The sequence below is a fragment of the Lontra canadensis genome, unplaced genomic scaffold, assembly GCF_010015895.1.
Source record: "Lontra canadensis isolate GAN:19392208 unplaced genomic scaffold, GSC_riverotter_1.0 scaffold3, whole genome shotgun sequence".
Taxonomy (NCBI): Eukaryota; Metazoa; Chordata; class Mammalia; order Carnivora; family Mustelidae; genus Lontra; species Lontra canadensis.
In genome coordinates, this window is record NW_022630997.1 from 17326329 (window position 1) to 17346176 (window position 19848).

General features: G+C 38.7%; 1 protein-coding gene across 4 annotated transcripts in view; it reads right to left on the reverse strand.

The window, feature by feature from the left end:
* Positions 1 to 18406, reverse strand: part of SLF2 (SMC5-SMC6 complex localization factor 2) — a 46655-nt gene extending 28249 nt beyond the window's left edge. For 2 of the 4 annotated variants that reach the window (XR_004385527.1, XM_032882102.1), the window contains exons 1-8: positions 18158 to 18406; positions 15515 to 15558; positions 14290 to 15023; positions 11851 to 11908; positions 5872 to 6866; positions 4823 to 4893; positions 1158 to 1280; positions 616 to 783 (exon numbers count right to left, since the gene is read on the reverse strand). Coding sequence is in view for 3 of the 4 variants with exons in the window: in XM_032882102.1 (XP_032737993.1) it covers positions 616 to 783; positions 1158 to 1280; positions 4823 to 4893; positions 5872 to 6866; positions 11851 to 11908; positions 14290 to 15023; positions 15515 to 15558; positions 18158 to 18297 (2333 nt within the window). In the remaining variant the exon portion in view is untranslated. Of the gene's footprint in view, positions 1 to 615; positions 784 to 1157; positions 1281 to 4822; positions 4894 to 5357; positions 5445 to 5871; positions 6867 to 11850; positions 11909 to 14289; positions 15024 to 15514; positions 15559 to 18157 lie in introns of those variants that run through there. The other 2 variants (XM_032882115.1, XM_032882124.1) reach the window with 2 other exon arrangements.
* Positions 18407 to 19848: the final 1442 nt, after the last annotated feature.

A 19848-nucleotide genomic window follows, 5' to 3' on the forward strand; every position in this document is an offset into this window, starting at 1 on the left:
GAAATATGTGGGATTTCTAGGAATTTGAATGTAAAGGGCTGGATGGTGGAGAAGAAAGATTATATGGTGAAACACCAGCCCTGGACTTCCTACCTCCGAAATTCTTTCACATAAGAAAGAAATATACGTCTTGTTTTTTTTTTTTTTTTTTTTTAAGATTTTATTTATTTATTTGACAGATAGAGATCACAAGTAGGCAGAGAGGCAGGAAGAGAGAGAGGAGGAAGCAGGCTCCCTGCTAAGCAGAAAGCCCGATGTGGGGCTTGATCCCAGGACCCTGAGATCATGACCTGAGCTGAAGGCAGAGGCTTTAACCCACTGAGCCACCCAGGCGCCCCTATACTTCTTGTTTTAAGCCCCTATTATTTTGACAGTTGCTGTTACTATATGCTGATCTTAATTCTAACTAATAAAAGCATATATGCCAAGCAACTATCTTACACTGCTGCCTCTAATTAAATAATAAACACAAAAAGCAATAGTAATAAGAAGGATTTGAAAACTGGATAGGTCATAACAGAAGTTAACCTTTTTTAGAAGAGTATGGCAGTTAGAAACTTTTAGGATAATTTTTATACAGGAAAAAGTAAAATGATTTTCTGTTTTTCTACTTACTTAAGAATAAGCTTTTCTACAGCGCTCTGTCCTATAAAACCAGAGTCTCTTAAATCCAAGGTATATTGATTGAAAATTTTTCCGGAATTGAGGAAATTAAATATTTCTTCACCTGGGTGATGATCAGGAATAGCATCAATTGTAACCGAAAATTTCTTTAGAAATTCCCTGGAATAAAAAAAGTTATTGAATACCAAATAGTTACATTGCATGTGGTTCTGTGTGCAAAGAAAACTTTTCTTAGGACCAATGTTAACCTCAGATAAGAAAACTAGCATGAGAACATGTGTTTTGTTCCTCCCACTGTTTGCTAGTAGTTAACCCAAAGCCGCTAAATGGGTCTATATGAAAAGAAATAACAACCAGGAGAAAAAAGATGTATCTTGGCCTTAACATTTGTCCTTGAAATGTATCATAGATGGATTAGAAAACCATCAGAGATTACTCATTAAGTACATAACCATCAGTGGTTCATTTATTTCACAAGAACAAAATTAAGATATATAAACTTAATAGGATATACATTATGAAAAATGCTGTACCTGTGCTCTTCTAAGAGGCCATCCTCATCATCTGTACTGTCTTGATCTCCAATTCTGATGGGGGATTTAATACCTCGGCCCTGCCTTATGTCTTCCTGTAGTTGCTTCTGCAGTTCATCTAGCCTGAGAATTGAAAGAATATTGCAAAAAATGGTTTACTCTAAAAACAATCTTTAGTTTGTCTAAAAGCAGCACCAAAAAAACCAAAACAACCCCCCTGAACCCAACCTCTTATTATTAATAAGTACCTTGTTATATGACAAACTTTGTTGCACTAAAAGTCAAATTATATCTTTCCAAACACCATGATGTATAACAGGTTTTCTACCCAGCTACCGGTATGGTATTAGAATAGTGTTCCTTCACACAGAAGACTTGAATATTTCTTTATAGCTAGGACTTCAAAAATGAAATCCAAATCATTTAGAGAAAGGGGAAGGAAAAATGGCAAATAATTTGATTATCCCCTTGAATCTTTAATGCTCATTTGACTTCAAGTAGACCAAAAATCTGATAATGTTAATTAGGCTTTCTAGAAGCAGCAGTCATCATCATTGTCATCATCATTATCATCACAGTACCTAACACTGAGCCCTTACTAAGGGACAGGCACTATACTGAGAACTTTAGGCATTACATCTTTCAACCCTCACGAGAACCCCATGTGGTAGTTTATTATTACCCATTTTACACATGAGGAAACAGACATTAGGAATGCTAACTTGCTCAAGCTCCCAATGCAAGGAGCTGGGATTCAAAGCTAGAGAATCTAACTCCAGAGTCCATGCTTACACTGCTTGCCAAGATTAAGTTGTTCTAACCAAGGTCCTTATTCCTAGCTCCAGCCCCACAGTAGATGAGTATAATAGAACAGTAAGTGACAAGTAAATGTACTGCGCTACCAATACAGAAAAGAGTCAATAATCAGATCAAACTAGCATCTCTGCCTCTGGTCTGTGCAATGTTCATTTCAAATAACTTCAGATCTGACATTACAAATCACATAAATTCATGAAATGTTTAAAGAATTTTATAATAGAGACAATTTCTCTAACTTTAGAAAGGTGAACACTTCTGACTAATTGTATTTCCTATGGTTAGCTAACTCATCTATCAAGTTTGAGACACATATATACCAACTTCAAGTCAGTTGAGGTTTTTTTTTTTTAAAGATTTTATTTATTTGACAGACAGAAATCACAAGTAGGCAGAGAGGCAGGCAGAGAAAGAGAGAGGAGGAAGCAGGCCCCCCACTGAGCAGAGCGCCCGATGTGGGGCTCGATCCCAGGACCCTGGGATCATGACCTAAGCCGAACGAAGGCAGAGGCTTTAACCCACTGAGCCACAGAGGTGCCCCCCCTTTTTAAATATTTTATTACTTATTTGAGGGAGAGAGAGCACAAGCAGGGGGACTGGCATAGGGAAAGGGACCAGGAGACTCTCTGTTCAGAGGAGCCCAATGTGGGGGCCGATCCAATTCCAGGACCCCGAGATCATGACCTAAACCAAAGCCAGACACTTAACCAACTGAGCCACCCCGAAGCCCCAAGTCAGTTGAGCTTTAAGTGAAGTTCTGTGGGCTAGTTTTGAGGATATTCCTTAAATAAGGAAGATACTTTCCCCCTCATTAGCAAAAGCAGTTTACAACGAATGACACAAATTTTATGAGGTCCATTATGATCCTCAAACTTTTTGATTTCTGTGTGTGTGTGTGTGTGTGTGTGTGTGTGAGAGAGAGAGAGAGAGAGACAGACAGACAGAGAGAGCCAGAGACTGAAAGAGAAACATAATTCTAAACTTCTTCCTTAAGAGTAACTTGATATAGGGGTCCCTGGGGTGGTCTCTGCCTTCGGCTCAGGTCATGGTCTCAAGGTTCTGGGATTGAGCCCCACGTAGGGCTCTCTGCTCAGCAGGGAGCCTGCTTCCCCCTCTCTCTCTGCCTGCCTCTCTGCCTACTTGTGATCTCTTTCTATAAAATCTTAAAAAAAAAACAGAGTAACTTGATATAGAAAAAATCATGTGTTGGAATACATGAACATAAGAATGTTTAAAAAAAATTCTATGCAAACAAAAAACCCCCAAACAACTCAATTAAAAAATGGGCAAGGGGCACCTGTATGGCTTAGTTGATTATGTCTGTCTTTGGCTCAGGGTCATGATCCTGGGGTCCTGGGATTGAGCCCCACATCAGGCTCCCTGCTCAGCAGGGAGTCTGTTTCTCCTCCTCCTGTGCCCCCTCCCTCTCTCGTGTTCTCTCTCTCTCTCTCAAATAAAGCAATAAAATCTTTAAAAAAATGGGCAAAGGAGCTGAACAGACATTTCTCCAAAGAAGCTACAAAAATGGCCAATAAGGACATGAAAAGATGCTCAACATCATTAGTTATTAGGAAAGTGAAAATGAAAACCACAATGAGGTACCACTTCATACTCGTTAGGATGGCTATCATCAAAAAACCAGAAAATATCAAGTGTTGGTGAGGATGTGGAAAAACGAATCCTTGAGCACTGCTCGTGGGAATGTAAAATGGTGCAGCCACTATGGAAAACAGTACAGCAGTTCCTCAAAATTATGTACAGAATCACTGTATGATCCAGCAATTCCACTTCTGGGTATATACCCAACCCATAAGAACTGAGTGGGGACTTAAAGAGATATTTGTACACCCATGTCCACAGCAGCAAACTTCCAACAGCCAAAAAACAGAAGCAACCCAAGTGTCCATCAAAGGATAAATGGTTAAATAAAATGTGGTATATACATACACTAGAGTATTATTCAGCCTCAAGAAGGAAGGAAATTCTTGGGGCACCTGGGTGGCTCAGTGGGTTAAAGCCTCTGCCTTCAGCTCAGGTCATGATCTCAGGGTCCTGGGATCGAGCCCTGCATGGGGCTCTCTGCACAGTGGGGAGCCTGCTTCCTCCTCTCTGCCTGGCTCTCTCTGCCTACTTGTGATCTCTATCTGTCAAATAAATAAACAAAATCTTAAAAAAAAAAAAAAAGAAGGAAATTCTGACACATGCTACAAAATGGACAAATCTTGAAGACACTATGCTAAGTGAAATAAGCCAATATAAATGAATGAATACTGTATGATTTCATTTATATGAGGTACCTAGAACAGTTAATTTCATAGAGACAGAAAGTAGAAGGGTGGCTGCCAAGGGCTAGGGGAAGAGGAGGATGGGCAGTTATTAATTAATAAGTACGGAATTTCAGTGAGGGAAGCTGAATAAAGTTCTGAAGATGGATGGTGGTGACGGTTGTATAACGTGAATGGATGTAATTCCAGTGAATTGCACAGTTAAGAAGGATTAGAATGGTAATTTAAATTCTGTACATTTTATCACAATAAAAAAATACACACAAAAAATTCTGCCCATACTTTTGATCAAGAATTTCAGCTACCAGTTAGATTCTGACTGTAGTAAGCAGAAAGGAATCTGTATTATTACAGCAATACAGTAAACCATAAAAACCTGATCTTCTGACCTGGCCTGTGAACAAGAGTACTTTATTTCTAACAAAGTTGATAGTAAAACTGTTATAGTAGTATTGGCATAAAATGCACGCTAATTTCTCATAATCCTTAAAGGAAAATTAAAAACCCAACCAACCACACAAACAAGCAGTATGTTTAATTTAGCAAGGTAGACATGATGCTGACCTTTGAGTGTCTTCCATCTCCTTCACAAGACGTTCTAAAGTATTTGTATATGTACCACTATGAACATGTTCCTAAAACAAGAAGAAAATTTAGGGATACTTTATAACATATCTTAGTATAAGAATTGGGATGTTTTAAGTTATTCAGAGTACTAAAGAATATTTTCTACTTCAAAAACCTAGGCCAGGAGGATACCTTTCTTAGAGAATTTTCACCATCATGCTTTAAATCTAGTATTTTGTACTGCAGGCAATTTGATTTTACCATTTATTAGGAAAGGCACTAATTATAAAACCCTGCCAGCCTTTGGAACTGACTGTAAACACCCAAGGGCTCCATGGCTACCATGTCTTTATTTTTAAATTCTATTTTAATGTAATCAAACTAATTTTTAGGTGTTACCATGGAACATTAACACCTTCCCCACCAAATTTTACAGACATACTAGAATTTAATCCAGCTTATTCCCAAGATAGAATGAAGCACTTTATAAATAAAATTGCACACCACAATTAACAACATTTCTACACTCTACCTTCATTTACAGCAGTGGTCTCCAAAGCAGGGGGTGTGCAAGGTGATCCATTGGGGTGCAGGAAGAAAATAATAGAACTTCTATTTATATGGAACTTCTATAGAAACTCCAGTAGAACTTAGTCTATAGTAACTTCTATATAACTTCTATAGGAAAATACTTTTTTCTTCTTCCTTTTAAATTCTGTTTTTGCATATGCTTTAGAAAGTACACAGTAGTATAGTGGTACATGTATATAATCTATAAGTATACATATATATTGGAGTACATGCTTAAAATTTTTTTACTAATATAAGTGTTTGTGATCAAGTAAGTTTGGAGACCACTGATTTACAGTAATAACACTAAAGATATGGGAAACCCATTAACCAAACAAGAACTATACCAGTTTCAGTCCAATTACGAATCATAACAGATACTAAGTTTTTAAACAGTTCTAGCAATTTATCCCTCTTTCACTCATCAATCCAATTTTCCCTCTTCAGGTAAAGATAAATGTCACAGAACTACTTACTGTATAGTCTGATGACTGAGATCTAAGCCCCTTGGAAAGAGCAGGAGGCTTTCCTGTAGTTGCAGGAGTCTGATTGAAGTTCAAAGCCATTATTTCTTCCAGTGATTTTAATGTTTCCTCTTCCTCATCACTGTCTAGGTTGTAACCTAAACTTTCTTCATCACTATCAAAATCACCCCTTAGTTTTCTTTTCAGTGCATTGCTACCTGCATTGGAATTTCCTGAACTCTCTTTATCTGAAGGGGCTTTATCTGAAGGTGCTGTAGGGCTTGGGGTACATGGCACTGGCATAACTTCCAAAGCAGGAGGGGGAGACTTTGTAGGAGTGCCATATTCTGAACGCAAAGATCCCCCAGAAATTTTCCCTGAAGATACATTAGAATCAGCTTTATCAGTCTTTGCTTTGTGTTCCTTGTGTCTGGAGGACTCTGCAGAATGCCCAGAACATTCTTTAGATGAAGAACGCTCTTTTTCTTTTTTAGGAACTGGAAGAGTGCAATTTTTAGCATTTAATGGTACCCGGGAGGAACCAGCACTTGGAACATGGGAAAGTAAAGGTAGAAGTTTTGTCTCCTTTGATGCCACAGAGCTAGCAGTTTTATTTTTCTGAAGGTTGCTAGCTTTTTTAACTGCAGACTTTTCCTGAGGTAAAGATATATGGGGTTTCTGCATCTTAGTCTCTTTGGTACTTGCCACACGGATTTGGTCACTATTCCTGGAAGAATGGTGGCCGGAATTTGAAGGTGCCAAGCTTCCAGAGGAGCGATCAATTTCTTCACTGGGTTCCTTGGATATATCTTCCAAGCGCAATACATCCCCAGGTGTCTTCAGTGCAATATGTTTTATAAACTTCTCTCTCTGATGTGGTCCATCAGGACGCTTCTCAAGGAAGGACTCCTTTACTTTTGGCATTATAGATTCTCTTGTGCTTTTCAGATCTGAGTCCACAGAGTTCCTTTTTCTTTTGTCAGGGAACTTATTCTGCTTAGACCCTGCTAAAATTTAATTTTTGCCAGATTAGTGAATAGTAAATTTTCCTATCGTATTAAGTTTAGTGAGTGTCTAGAATACTCTGACAAAATGCTTAAATTGTAAAAGTTTAGGCTGAGATCATTCAATATATGTGGCATAAAGAAAAAGAGTTGGTACTATTATTTATTTATTAACTAATAAAATACTGGTGTCCAAATTTAAAGCTAATGACAATGCCCATTTTCATTCTAAAGCTCTTAAAAAGTTTACTACCCAAACAAAATTCAAGGTATTGCTCCCCAAAACACAAAAGCTGCATACCTATTATCATGGAAGGCAACTCCCTCCAAGTTCATATATTCTTTCTTAGATCAAGGACTATCTGATTCCAGAAATGTAATACTTCTACATCTAAATTTATAGCATCTTAAAATATATATATGCTAACTAGCTGAAGGCAGACATATTTTCTCAATTAAAATAAAAATCTACCCAAGTCTTTCTCCCCAGTGTTTGTTTATTCCTTCCTGTGTATCCTTCTAGTCATCAGCTGTGTTATGAGTTGTGGTCGAATTGTGGCTCCCAAGATGATTTATTGAGGGACGCCTGGGTGGCTCAGTTGTTAAGCATCTGCCTTCAGCTCAGGTCATGATCCCAGGGTCCTAGGATCAAGTCCCACATCAGGCTTCCTACTCCACGGGAAGCCTGCTTCACCCTCTCCCACTCCCCCTGCTTGTGTTCCCTCTCTCACTGTGTCTGTCAAATAAATAAAATCTTAAAAAATAAATAAATAAAAAGGTGATATGTTGAAGTCCTAACTCCCAGGATCTCAGAATGTGACTTTAATAAGAAATAGGGTCTTTACAGGGGTAGTTAAGTTAAAATAAAAGTGATTAAGGTGGGTCCTAATCCAGTTATGACTGGTGTCCTTAGAAGAAGGGGAAATTTGCAGTCTTGAGGTCTTTTTATGTTTTCCACACTATCAGGTCATGAATTCACAGGGAATGTACTACAGTAACCCAGGCTCCTTTCCATTGGTTCTCACAAAACATACTTCTCTGAGTGCAGCAAGCTGGCATTTTAGTTGAACTTAAGTACCTTCTCTTTGGCTTCCTTCAAAAGGGTAAATTTGGACATGGAGACAGAACTGAAGAGGGAAGATGAAGTGGAAACACACAGGGAAGGGTGCCTGAGTGGCTTAGCTGGTTAAACGTCTGCCTTCAGCCCAGGTTATGATCTCAGGGTCCTGGAATCGAGCCCCAAGTTGGGGTCCCTGCTCAGTGGGAAATCTGCTTCTCTCTCTCCATCTGCCCCCCACCCACTTATATGTTCTCTCTCAAATATAAATAAATAAAATCTTAAAAAAAACAAAAACAAAGAAAACCCCAACCACACACACAGGGAAAAGATACCATGTGACATGTGACATATCTAAAAGTCAAAGAATGCCAAGAATTGTAGGCAAACACCAAAAGCTAGAAGAGGCAAGGAAGGATTCCCTCCTTTAATTGTTCTGCTGATAACCTTAATTTTGGATTTCTAGCTTCTAGAACCATGAGAAAATATATTTACACTGTTTTAAGCCACCTAGGTTTAGGGGGTCCATCCAAGAGAACTTTAATAAACCACGTGTATTTGAGTTAACCAGGTTTAAAACGTTTCTTAATGTGTTTAAAAATGTGATGTATCATTAATTAAAACCCATTTATCTTTGAAGATTACTATTTATATAATCAGTATTCCCCAAATTAAGTTTCTCTCTGCATAAGGGCATATGTCCTCAAATCCTCAACAATTTGATTAAGACAACGACAAAATAACTCAAGAGGTAAGAAACTTTTTATAGCCTGATCAGTATATAATCTGAAAAATTCCATTTATAAACATGAAAAAAATCAATAAACAAATGTCTCTATCTCCATTTTTCTTTTTTTTCTTTTTAAAGATTTTATTTACTTACTTGACAGAAAGAGAGAGAGAGATCACAAATAGGCAGAGAGACAGGCAGAGAGAGAGGGGAAGCAGGCTCACTGCTGAGCAGAGAGCCTGATGCAGGACTCAATCCCAGAACCCTGAGATCATGACCTGAGCCAAAGGCAGAGGCTTAACCCACTGAGCCACCCAGGTGCCCGATCTCCATTTTTCTACAGGTAGCTCCTTTTACCTGAAGAAATCATTCTATATTCACTCACTTTGCTGGGGTTAAATGTCTTGTAAAAAAAAAGGACAGGGGTCCTTTATGGTGTAAGATGAGAAATCAACTAACTAAGAAAAAGACTTGGGGTGGATTTACACTGATTATTTTAAGTTTGGGATTTCAAAAAAGATAGCTACAGAGCTGCCAGCTTGAATTCGGTTCCATTTCCTAGAGAAGTTAATTTATATATAGCTAGAAATGAGAAATTTCTGATTTGTTTAGGAATTTCTGATTTGTTCAGGTCTTCAATTCTGGAACAGAAGGAGAGAAAACCTGTTTATGAGCAAAGTTTAGGAAAAATCACCTTACTAAAAGCTTTTGACATCTGGAATTAGAGGAGGTTGAACTGGTACTGTAAGTAAGTTCCCCTTTTGCAAGATCTCTAAAGCAGTGGGTTTACTGCATGATTCTTTTTGTACTACTTGTACAAACTGCAGACTTTTTAAGAACATTTCAAATATCTGTTAATATGCAAAACAAATAAGGGTGCCTGGGTGGCTCAGTGGGTTAAGCCTCTGCCTTCGGCTCAGGTCATGATCTCAGGGTCCTGGGATCGAGCTCCACATTGGGCTCTCTGCTCAGCAGGGAGCCTGCTTCCCCCCTTCTCTCTGCCTGCCTCTCTGCCTACTTGTGATCTCTATGAAATGAATAAATAAAATCTTAAGAAAAAAAATGAAACAGACAAGACAGGTTGAATTTGTAAACATAAAAAAAGTGAAAATCCAACTGTTCATGAATAGGGGATTGGTTATTAATAAATTATGGAATAAACAAGGGATGGATTAATTTAGACCTCAGAATGCAGCCCAAGGACAGGATTCTGGAAGACTAAAGAGCTAAATGATTTTATCAACATTCCTAAAATCTTCTGACTTATGTGTTATTATGTACATAGCAGAAATATGAACAAGACAGTATATTTGGATTATTAAGATCTATTTGCTATCAGATAAAGATAAGCATACTTCAGGTTATCTAGTGAAAAAGTCCCTTATGTCCTTTATATTCTGTTGACAGTGAAATGCAGCATAAATGTGTATTTATTAAAAAGTATAATACCATAACTTAAAATGATTATGAAACATGCAAAATACTAGAAATAAGAACATAAATGAAGGTTATAAATAAAATATAAATAAGAGGTTTCTTAAATCTACTTATGAAAACATGCAGAAAGCATCTTTTTTTTTTTAAAGATTTTATTTATTTGAGAGAGAGAAAGCATGAGGGAGGGGAGGGTCGGGGGAGAAGCTGACTCCCCACTAAGCACGGAGCCCGATGCGGACTTGATCCTGGGTCTCCAGGATCATGACTTGAGCCAAAGGCAGATGCTTAACTGACTGAGCCATCCAGGTGCCCAGAAAGCATCTTTTTCAAGGACTGTTCAAAAACTGCAGTATATGGAACTGTATAAATGAAACTACATTACAGTCACCACTGACTAAATCTGCAAATCTATGAACTGAATAGAATTTTTATCTTAGTCATTACTAGAAAAAGAAAAAGCGAGCTGAAGAGCTTGGTGGCAACAACACCACTAGCAGCTCTTTATACTGGGAAAAGCAAAATATTTTATACTAAAAATATTTTGTTCTTCCATTCACCTCACTGCAAATTGATCACTTTTTACTATAAATACAGTGAGTACAGAACAATCTCAAGGCTGAGAAATTATTGTTCTTGTACTTCATAATGTCAAAATTTAATGAAAATTTAATCATTAAAATCAACACTGTAAAAATTAAATAAAAAATTTAAAAACCATATAAACTTCAAATTCATTCCTGTATCTAGGAGCTCTCTTTACGATGGTAAACTATGGTTTCTGCCCTGGCTAAAAATTGATATTAACACTTGAGATCACCTGGTAAAAATGCAATGCACCTCTAAAATATATAAAAAATACAGTTTTACATGAAACCTGAAGAACAAGGAGTCACTTCTGTCTCTCTCTGTACCTCTGTTTTTTCTTCTTTAAAAGTAATGATTTTATGAGGATGTGAAGATCAAATGAATTAAAAGCACATAGAACAGGGCATGGCACACAGTAACTGTTCAGTAAATGTTAGCTATTATTGTTATGTTCACTGTTATCTTACTCAGCATGGGAATTTGTAAAATCCATTTTTCAAAGTCTCCAATCATGGCAGAAAAAAATCTATTACACCAGACTATTAACAGTTGTTATTTCTGGAAGCCTTTCATTTTCTGTATTACAAATTTCTGCAATGTTTGACTTTTACTCTGTTCTATTTTCTAGTTAAGAAAAGATAAAGACACTTTAAGAATTACTGAATTAACAGTAGCTATTTATTACTATGTATTTCCTCAACTAGTAGATGTAAAAGTACAAATTAACATATGTAGGTGTCCTTGAAATTTGATATTAAAAAGTTTATCTTTGTACTTGAAATATTAGAAATACTTGGATGTTGTTGTGAATGATGATAACAGTTTCAACCTTATACAAGGCATCTATAATACCAAGATCTCAGTCCACAGTTCCAATAATATAAGATTATGCTTCTTACTGTAGCCAAGATTCAGAAGCAGAACACGGAATACCAAAATGAGAAACATTTTGCTAGGAACTCTTGAATGAGGCAAAAAGGTCAAGAAAAACCACAGGTTATGCATACTAATTCAGGGACTAGTCTTTTAAAATATAATTTAACCAAACTCTTAACTAATCTCAGACATTCACAATTTCCCTCTAGGAAGGAAATTGTGTATCTAAACAAATCTGCTTTATAAAAATGCCACTGAGATACAGTTTTATATAAAAATTAATAAATTAATTTTGATTCTACCTGAAGCAGGTTCCCATGAATCAGAAGAGGATCTTTTCCTTGAGAAATGTCCATTTTCCTATTAGCAAAATGAGAAAAAATTAATTAGGAATTGGGACCAGTAACGGATGTGAACTTTTCTTTATAACATTTTTTTTTAAATTTTATTTATTTATTTGACAGATAGAAATCACAAGTAGGCAGAGAGGCAGGCAGAGAGAGGAGGAAGCAGACTCCCCGTGGAGCAGAGAGCCCGATGCGGGGCTTGATCCCAGGACCCTGAGATCATGACCTGAGCCGAAGGCAGAGGCTTTCACCCGCTGAGCCACCCAGGCGCCCCCTTTATAACACTTAAATCTGCTTAAGATTTAAATCTGCTTAAGATTTCTAGACCAAAATAAATAAATCAAGTACTTTTATTTGGAGGTAAATTCAAACTTCTATAGTAAGACATTTTAGGGGCGCCTGGGTGGCTCAGTTGGTTAAGCAGCTGCCTTCAGCTCAGGTGGTGATTCCAGGGTCCTGGGATCGAGCCCCACATGGGGCTCCCTGCTCAGTCGGGAGTCTGCTTCTCCTTCTTCCTCTGCCCCTCTCTCTGCTTGTGCTCTCTAATAAATAAAATATTTTTAAAAAGACACTTTAAACTCTTAAGTTTAAAAAAAATGAAGGGCATTTATATGATAAAAATGTAAAAATGTCATAAAAATAAAAGCCAGTTTTCATAATGCAAATTTAGAGCTTTATATTAACTCAGGATTAGTATTAAAACACTGTTATCATTCTGATAAAGAAATAGTAAGCCTTGGGCGCCTGGGTGGCTCAGTGGGTTAAGTTGCTGCCTTCCGCTCAGGTCATGATCTCAGGGTCCTGGGATCGAGTCCCGCATTGGGCTCTCTGCTCAGCAAGGAGCCTGCTTCCCGCCCCCCCTCTCTCTGCCTGCCTCTCTGTCTACTTGTGGTCTCTTTCTGTCAAATAAATAAATAAAATCTTAAAAAAAAAAAAAACAGAAATAGTAAGCCTAATACTTGCCAATTAAGGGAAATAACTCAGGGGCATCTTGGTGGCTGAGTTAGTTAAGCCTCTGACTTCGGCTCAGGTCAAGATCTCAAGGTCCTGGGATGGAGCCCTGCATCAGGCTCCCCCCTGAGAGGGGAGTCTGCCTAGCCCCCTCACCCTGCTTGTATTCTCTCTCTCAAATAAATAAAATCTCTAAAAATAATGGACATAATGGACTCTTCAATACTTTAGTTCAAATACTGATGTACAACCAAACACTGCAATCTTCTAAGAAGGGACCAAATGTGGTGTGCCTGGGTGGCTCAGTGGGTTAAAGCCTCTGCCTTCAGCTCAGGTCATGATCCCAGCATCCTGGGATCGGGCCCCACATCAGGCTCTCTGCTCAGCAGGGAACCTGCTTCCCCCGCCCACCCGCCCCGCCAGCCCCCGCCTGCCTCTCTGCCTACTTGTCATCTCTGTCAAATAAATAAAATCTTAAAAAAAAAAAAAAAGGAATGGACCAAATGTTAATAAGGATTATTAGCAAATCTCATTGGTAAAGACACCAAACTCCTTACAAATCAACCACAGAGTTTACAAATACATTTTCTAGCAATATACACGGCAACACTCTCTATTCCCTCCTAAAATGTCACGGTTTGGTTTACTGTTTTGGTCTATCTGGTTTTAAAATCTTATAGCACCGTATCAACACAGCCCTTTCTTGATACCTGAACTTCCTTTATTGGCTCTGTATGTAGAGAAGTTCTCTGAAACAGAGTACTTATCTTTCTAGGCGAGAGGATCAGCTTTTGTTTATCTAGGTTTGGTCTATTCTCAAGGGAGAATATGATGAAGTTAGTATGTATCCAGATAGCTAAGTATTATCATCTAAGTTGTCTAAGACCCATTCTCAAAATTATTTAGGACTTACATATAATCTAAACCAGTGATTCTCAAAACTTTAAAGTACATCAGAATCATCTGGAAGCTTTATTAATTGCAGATTGCTGGTCTTACCTCCAATTTCTGGTTCAGTTAGTCTGGGGTGGGGCCCGAGATTTTGCATTTCTAAGTTCCCAGGTGATGCTGATGTGGTTAGTCTAGGACCACATTTTGAGAACCGTTGTTCTAAAAGATTTTCTGTTTTAGATTTTCCATTCCTTAAGTATCTCCCTTCAGCACAGCCTAATTTAAAAATGATGGTACTTGCCTAAAAAAAGAATGCTTACTTTCTTAAGAAAGGCCTTTGTTCATGGTCTGAAAAAATTAAGGGTAAGAAACACTACTAAGTTCTATGGACAGTCGGAGGAAACATAATGAAATTAGGTTTTAAACAAACTGTGTATCAGTATTTCCTTAACAAAAGATACCTATATGATGTTAACAGTTATTAAATATTTTTAGATTTAGCATGCTAAATTAAAGTAGTAGCCAAGCTGATTCAGTAATTATTACACATACCAGGTTTGAAAGATTACTCTTTCCAGGGGTGACGTCATTCTGTTTACTTTGTTCCTGCCTTGATTTACATTTTCTTTCTATACTAGAAGATTTTAAGGAAAGGTTGCTTGCTTCTGAGAAAGAATTTTCTGAGTTGATTCTCTGCTCCATTTGCTCCCTTCTCAACTTCTTTAGTTCTCTTTCTCTGCAATAAGAAGCTAGTGACAACTGGAATTTAGCCCCCAGTGGACTTTCTCCTGGGTGGTGCCTGGATAGACTGCTCCTGCTGCTAAGACTTCTAGAGCTGTTCTTGAAGATGTCAGTTTCTGTCACTGTGGCCTGCTTTTTGGAATCTGTATTGGTCTTGCTTCGATCTCTATCATTCTTCTCCCTGCTATTTTCGTGAATGAACAGTGACTTTCTCCTCTCTGGAGATCGATGTTTTTTCTTCAGTGCCTTCACCTCCTTTGACAAGCAGTATGGAGGAACATAGACTTTTGTAACTGCCTTTGGATATTTGGTGGCTATTGACACACAGGGCCGACGTGACTCATGCATACCACGATCTTTATGGCGCTCTTTAACACCTTTCATGAAAGCCTCTAAAATAGTGCTCTTTTCTGATGGTATCCTTTTGGGTTTAGATTTTTTTGGTGAAGACAGTTTCCTTTCAAACTGCTCTGTCCCAGTGATGGACAATCCACTTCCTCCATATTTGATGTCTGATTTTTGTGGAGAATCCAACATATGTCTGTCTAAATAGTCAATTAAAACACAAATTGCATGTTATTAAAAATAACACAACTATTACATTTTGTACAATTATATAAATTAATAAAAATACTAAGTCATCACAAAAATTTTCAAATCAGTGTTTAGATGATGACACACATTTTATGGGGGGGATTAAGACATGGTTTATTTAATAACCTTATTTTCATAATGCTCCCTTTTGCTAAATCTTGTAAACTCATATGGCTCTATTTATAAAATTTTACTGTATTAGAAAGTTAAAATAGTACACAATATGAACATTGACTGGAATATTTTAAATGTAAGAAAGATTAACAGCAAAAAGTTTCTTCATGATGTTTAGAACTTATGTTTGTTAAAAACACTGCATCTTCATTTTTTTTTTCAATTTGAACATTCTGCTTAATCAAGAGCTTAGAGAAATTTAAAAATTGAATCCATCTCCCTCTTCAAAAGATCCTGTAAAAAAAAAATGCATCAATAGTATACATACCTTGTTTTGAAGCTGGTTTGAAGAAATCTATAATTGACTGCTTCCTGAAAATAAAAGCATAACTAATATAGTATCACATAAGCAAAGATTAAAACCTCAATAATTCAGATTAAGGGGAGAATACTAGATTTATAGAATATAGATTGATTGGATCTCATTACCTGGTTTAATCGAGTTCTGACAATAGCAATAATGCTTTGCTAAGCTGATTATAAAAAACTTCCATTTTCAATATAATTTACCATTTCCTTTAGGAGCAACCTTATAAATGCACAACTGAGGAGTATATAATCTATAGTACTAAAATGTAAGATTGTTGGGAGTATGGATCCAGGGAATTGACAGTGTGCTTCCTAAGAAAAAAGTTTACTGCTCCATGAGGGGATCTGATCCTATTGCTTGGTATCTCCAGTGACTGGTACAAAATAATGCTCAACAGATGTTTGCTGAATGAATAATGGAAATTATAAAAACTGAGTAAAACCTGAAAAGACTCATAACAAGAGTAGATGGTAGCATGGCAGTATCAGTTATTGGGCCCAGATGGGGAGGGAGCTGAGTTGAAGGGCATGCTGGCCAAAAGGCAGAAAGGATCAAGCGCCAAGCTGATACTACCTTCTTTATATACTAAAATGTACGACGTTAATCTATGTAACAGCAGAAATTAGAATGAGTCATCACAACTAATGTCCCAAAATCTTGTCTTTTACCTAAAAATTCTTAGGATATTAACAAAATAACAAAAATAACACATTGAGGAAAACACAAGAGAAAAGGAAGAATGTGAACAATTACCAAAACCAAATTGTTTTAATTTTTAAGGATTTCTGCACCTTTCTGCACAGTAACACAAAGTGAACCATTATTACCAGAATTTGTATTTGGATTGATGTATTTAGAGTTATTTGTCAGCTGCATAAAGAGGAATGTCATCATATATAGAGCAAAAAATTAACTTCCTGGCAAAATTCTGCTAAAATGTATTCATTTTACTGAAAGAGAAGCAATACACTACCAGTTTCCCTAAACATTTATTCACCATGAGGTTGGAATGCTCAGAGAAAACTTAACAATCCATGTCCCTTGTACGCTTCCCAGGTCACGTTAGAAGACCAACATCCTTCTTTAATGGTTTGCTGAAAGTCCACAACGTTTGTGAAATGTTGGCGAAAAGCTAACTGGTTATGAAATGAATATGAGTGACAGACTAAGGAAGAATTTATGCATTTGCTTTCATAAAACATAAAAAATTAATTCCACAGGAGAATAAATGAAGAAGTGCCAGAGGTTCTGCAAATCGGGAAAGGATGATGCCCTCCGTTACTGGTCAAGGAAAGATGAGAAAGGATTAAGCAGCAGCTAATTTGAAACAATACTATATATGCCTTTACATTAATTACTAAGTTAACATTACATCTTTTCTAAAATATTAGATCCCAGGCTCCTTTTCGAGTAATACACCAGAAGGAAAAATGGTTTTGGGTAAAACATACAAGGAACCTGTAAAATAACCGTGAATGTAACTTTCAAGTAGGAACCGTTCTCTAATTTCATATGCACAGAAATGGGCATTAGTTATTTATAACTACCTTTTAAAAAATTTTAACAGCTCACAAGCCCTTATCTGAAACTTTTGGGGTCAAATGTGTTTTTGAAATTTGAAGTTACTGGATTTTAGAAAGGGGGTAACTTGGATGCATTACATAAAGCCCCCCAGTGGGGTCCGACACTACACCCCAAAAGCAAACACACCAGTATTTCTCCAGCATTGCTTACAAATACTCCCAGTTAATGCGATAAAGCCCATATACAGCCTTCCATTAGTTCTAGTCAGGTTTGGCTGCCAAGTCAGAGGTGGTGCCAAACTTACTGAAAACTTTTGATTTGCATAGCATTTTGGCTTTCACAATTGAGATAAGGGATTGTGGACTTGTACCACAACATTAGAAGATAAACTTACTGTTAAACTTAAGTTACAAGCTTTTTAAAACTTAAAATAAAAAAGACAGTACCAAGTGCGTAGAGAATTTAAACATGTTTTATTGTCAGAGGATGTCAAAACTCCCCATCTTATTACATAGCTCCCACAAAATCTTCACAAAAAACCTAGCCTCTTAGAGAGGCGGAAAGTTACTGAAGGAAAAAAAAAACATCACATTCCAAATCTGCATTTTATAAGTATCAATTATCGTGCACACTGGACTATAAAGTAATTCGTGGAAGGGTTTCCCTCGTCACATCGTACATAATTTCACCCACAACTTAGAAAAGATTTATACTGTTAAGCTACTATGATCAGTAGAACTGCAACGTACAAAAAAAAACACCTAAATATGCACTAAGCAGGTAGGGTCCCGGGTCCAGCTATCGTGAAGGACGAAAATCACGGTCTACCTAAGGCGGGTTCTCCGTAGCCACCCAGGCTGTGGTCACTAGACGGAGAACTGCGTCCCAACTACAGAAAAGGAAACTCGAAGTCCCAGAAGCCCCCGCGCGGAGGCGGGGCAGGGGTTTGCCAGGCCCCGGAACGCCGAGGCCTGAGCTCGCGGAGGATGGCGGGAACTGAAAGAGCGGGCGTCCGCAGTCCTCCCTCATACCCTTGCCCCCGCGACCCGGCCCCTTCTCCAGCCCTCTGCACGGTACCTGTCCCCAGGACTCTTTGTTCTCTTTCCCGCTGCAGCAGGGGCGGTACTACCGGGTCTCAGATGGCAGCGCGGGGGCGACGACCCCGGGGCTGGGGATGAGGGGAAACCTGGCCTAGCGGGCATGCAGCGCCTTGTCATGTCGGCGCCGCTGGCGACGGCGGCATGAGCTGTGGCTGGAGAAGTTGGGTGCGTGGTTGCCGTCTTGCTGCTGGGACTCGGGGAGGCTGTCGGAGCAGAGTTGGGCGGCACCCCCTTCTCTCTTCATGGCGGTTCTCTCTCTTCGGAAGTGACTCCTGTGTGAGCGGGAAGGAACCTGAGGACCAACTGGGGGCGGGCCTTACTTGAAAGGTCGCACTCTGACTGGCTGACACGGCAGTCATTTCAGTAGTGGAGCAATAGAAAGCCGCAGCCTCTTAGGAGAAGGCGGGGTTTCGAGAAGGGGGAGGGGGATACGAAAACTGCCCCCCCCCGTCACGTGCGCAGTTGGGGTGGGGGGAGCGCACAGTTGCATCCGGGCCGCGTCGGCCTTAGCAGGCACGCGGGGGCGGACAGGCGCGGGCCGCTGCGGGTTCTGCGGCAGCTGGCGACAGCCGCCTGGTCGAGGGCGAGGGACGAGATTTGCAGAAGCAAACCCGAGCTCAGCAGCTGCCCTCAGTGAGGGTGGCCAGCGGTTGGGCTTCCTGTGTCATACAGTTGTGCCTCAGAAATCTCCAGCTGTTCATTACATCGTCTTTTTAACATCTTAGGCCAAAGTGCCCTAATGCTGTCACCATTTCCTTGGGAATGGTGCACAGTGCAATCTGAAGACTTGTCCGTTCTGTGAGAGTTCTTGTTAAGTGTTGTGGATGTTTTTTATCTTTTTTTTTTAGGAAAGAACCCCCCCCCCAATCAAAATAAAGGCTGTTTTTATTTCCCAGAAGCATTTTGTTTCTCAGCTGTTGAAATGAGTTATCCATGGAGCCTCTGCAGCCAGATTCCTTGGAGATTTTTGAAAGGAACAAAGGGTCAGCTTTCAATTACCCATGTTAAGTGTGGACAGCATAGATTACTAAAAGCTGCCAGCACTCTCCAGTCCTTTGTAAGGGGTTTGTGTGTTGGAGGTTGTCAGCCAGGGTTTTCCTTACAAACTGAGACTGGTCAGAATATCTCTGAGTCTCAGTTTCCACATCTGTAAAATGCCATTCTATTTTTCTGGGAAATTGTAAACTATAAAAAAGATAAGCAGTGTAAACTTAACGGTTTGGAGTCTCTCGCGTGATAAGTACCGAACAAATTAGTGTTCCCTTTCTTTTGCTCTTTAGACATAGTCTTAAATCTTACAGAGATACATCAGATACTGTCTGATATAAAATATAAGCAGACATAATATATTGTATGTAATATATTGATATTTATATATACATCACATATATGTATGCCGCATATATGGAATAACTATTAACCAAAATATCAATCTTAAGTATGTCCAAGCTTTGTCAGTCCTGTTCAATCACTTGGGTGCAACAAAATCTTAAATGACACAAAAGAATTTAGACATGTCTCTAAAGTTCATTGTACTGAGGGGTGCATGGGTAGCTCAGTTGTTAGGCGACTGCTTTTGGCTCAGGTCATGATCCCAGGGTCCTAGAATCAAACCCCACATAGGGGTCCTTGCTCAGCGGGGAACCTGCTTCTCCCTCTCCCTCTGCC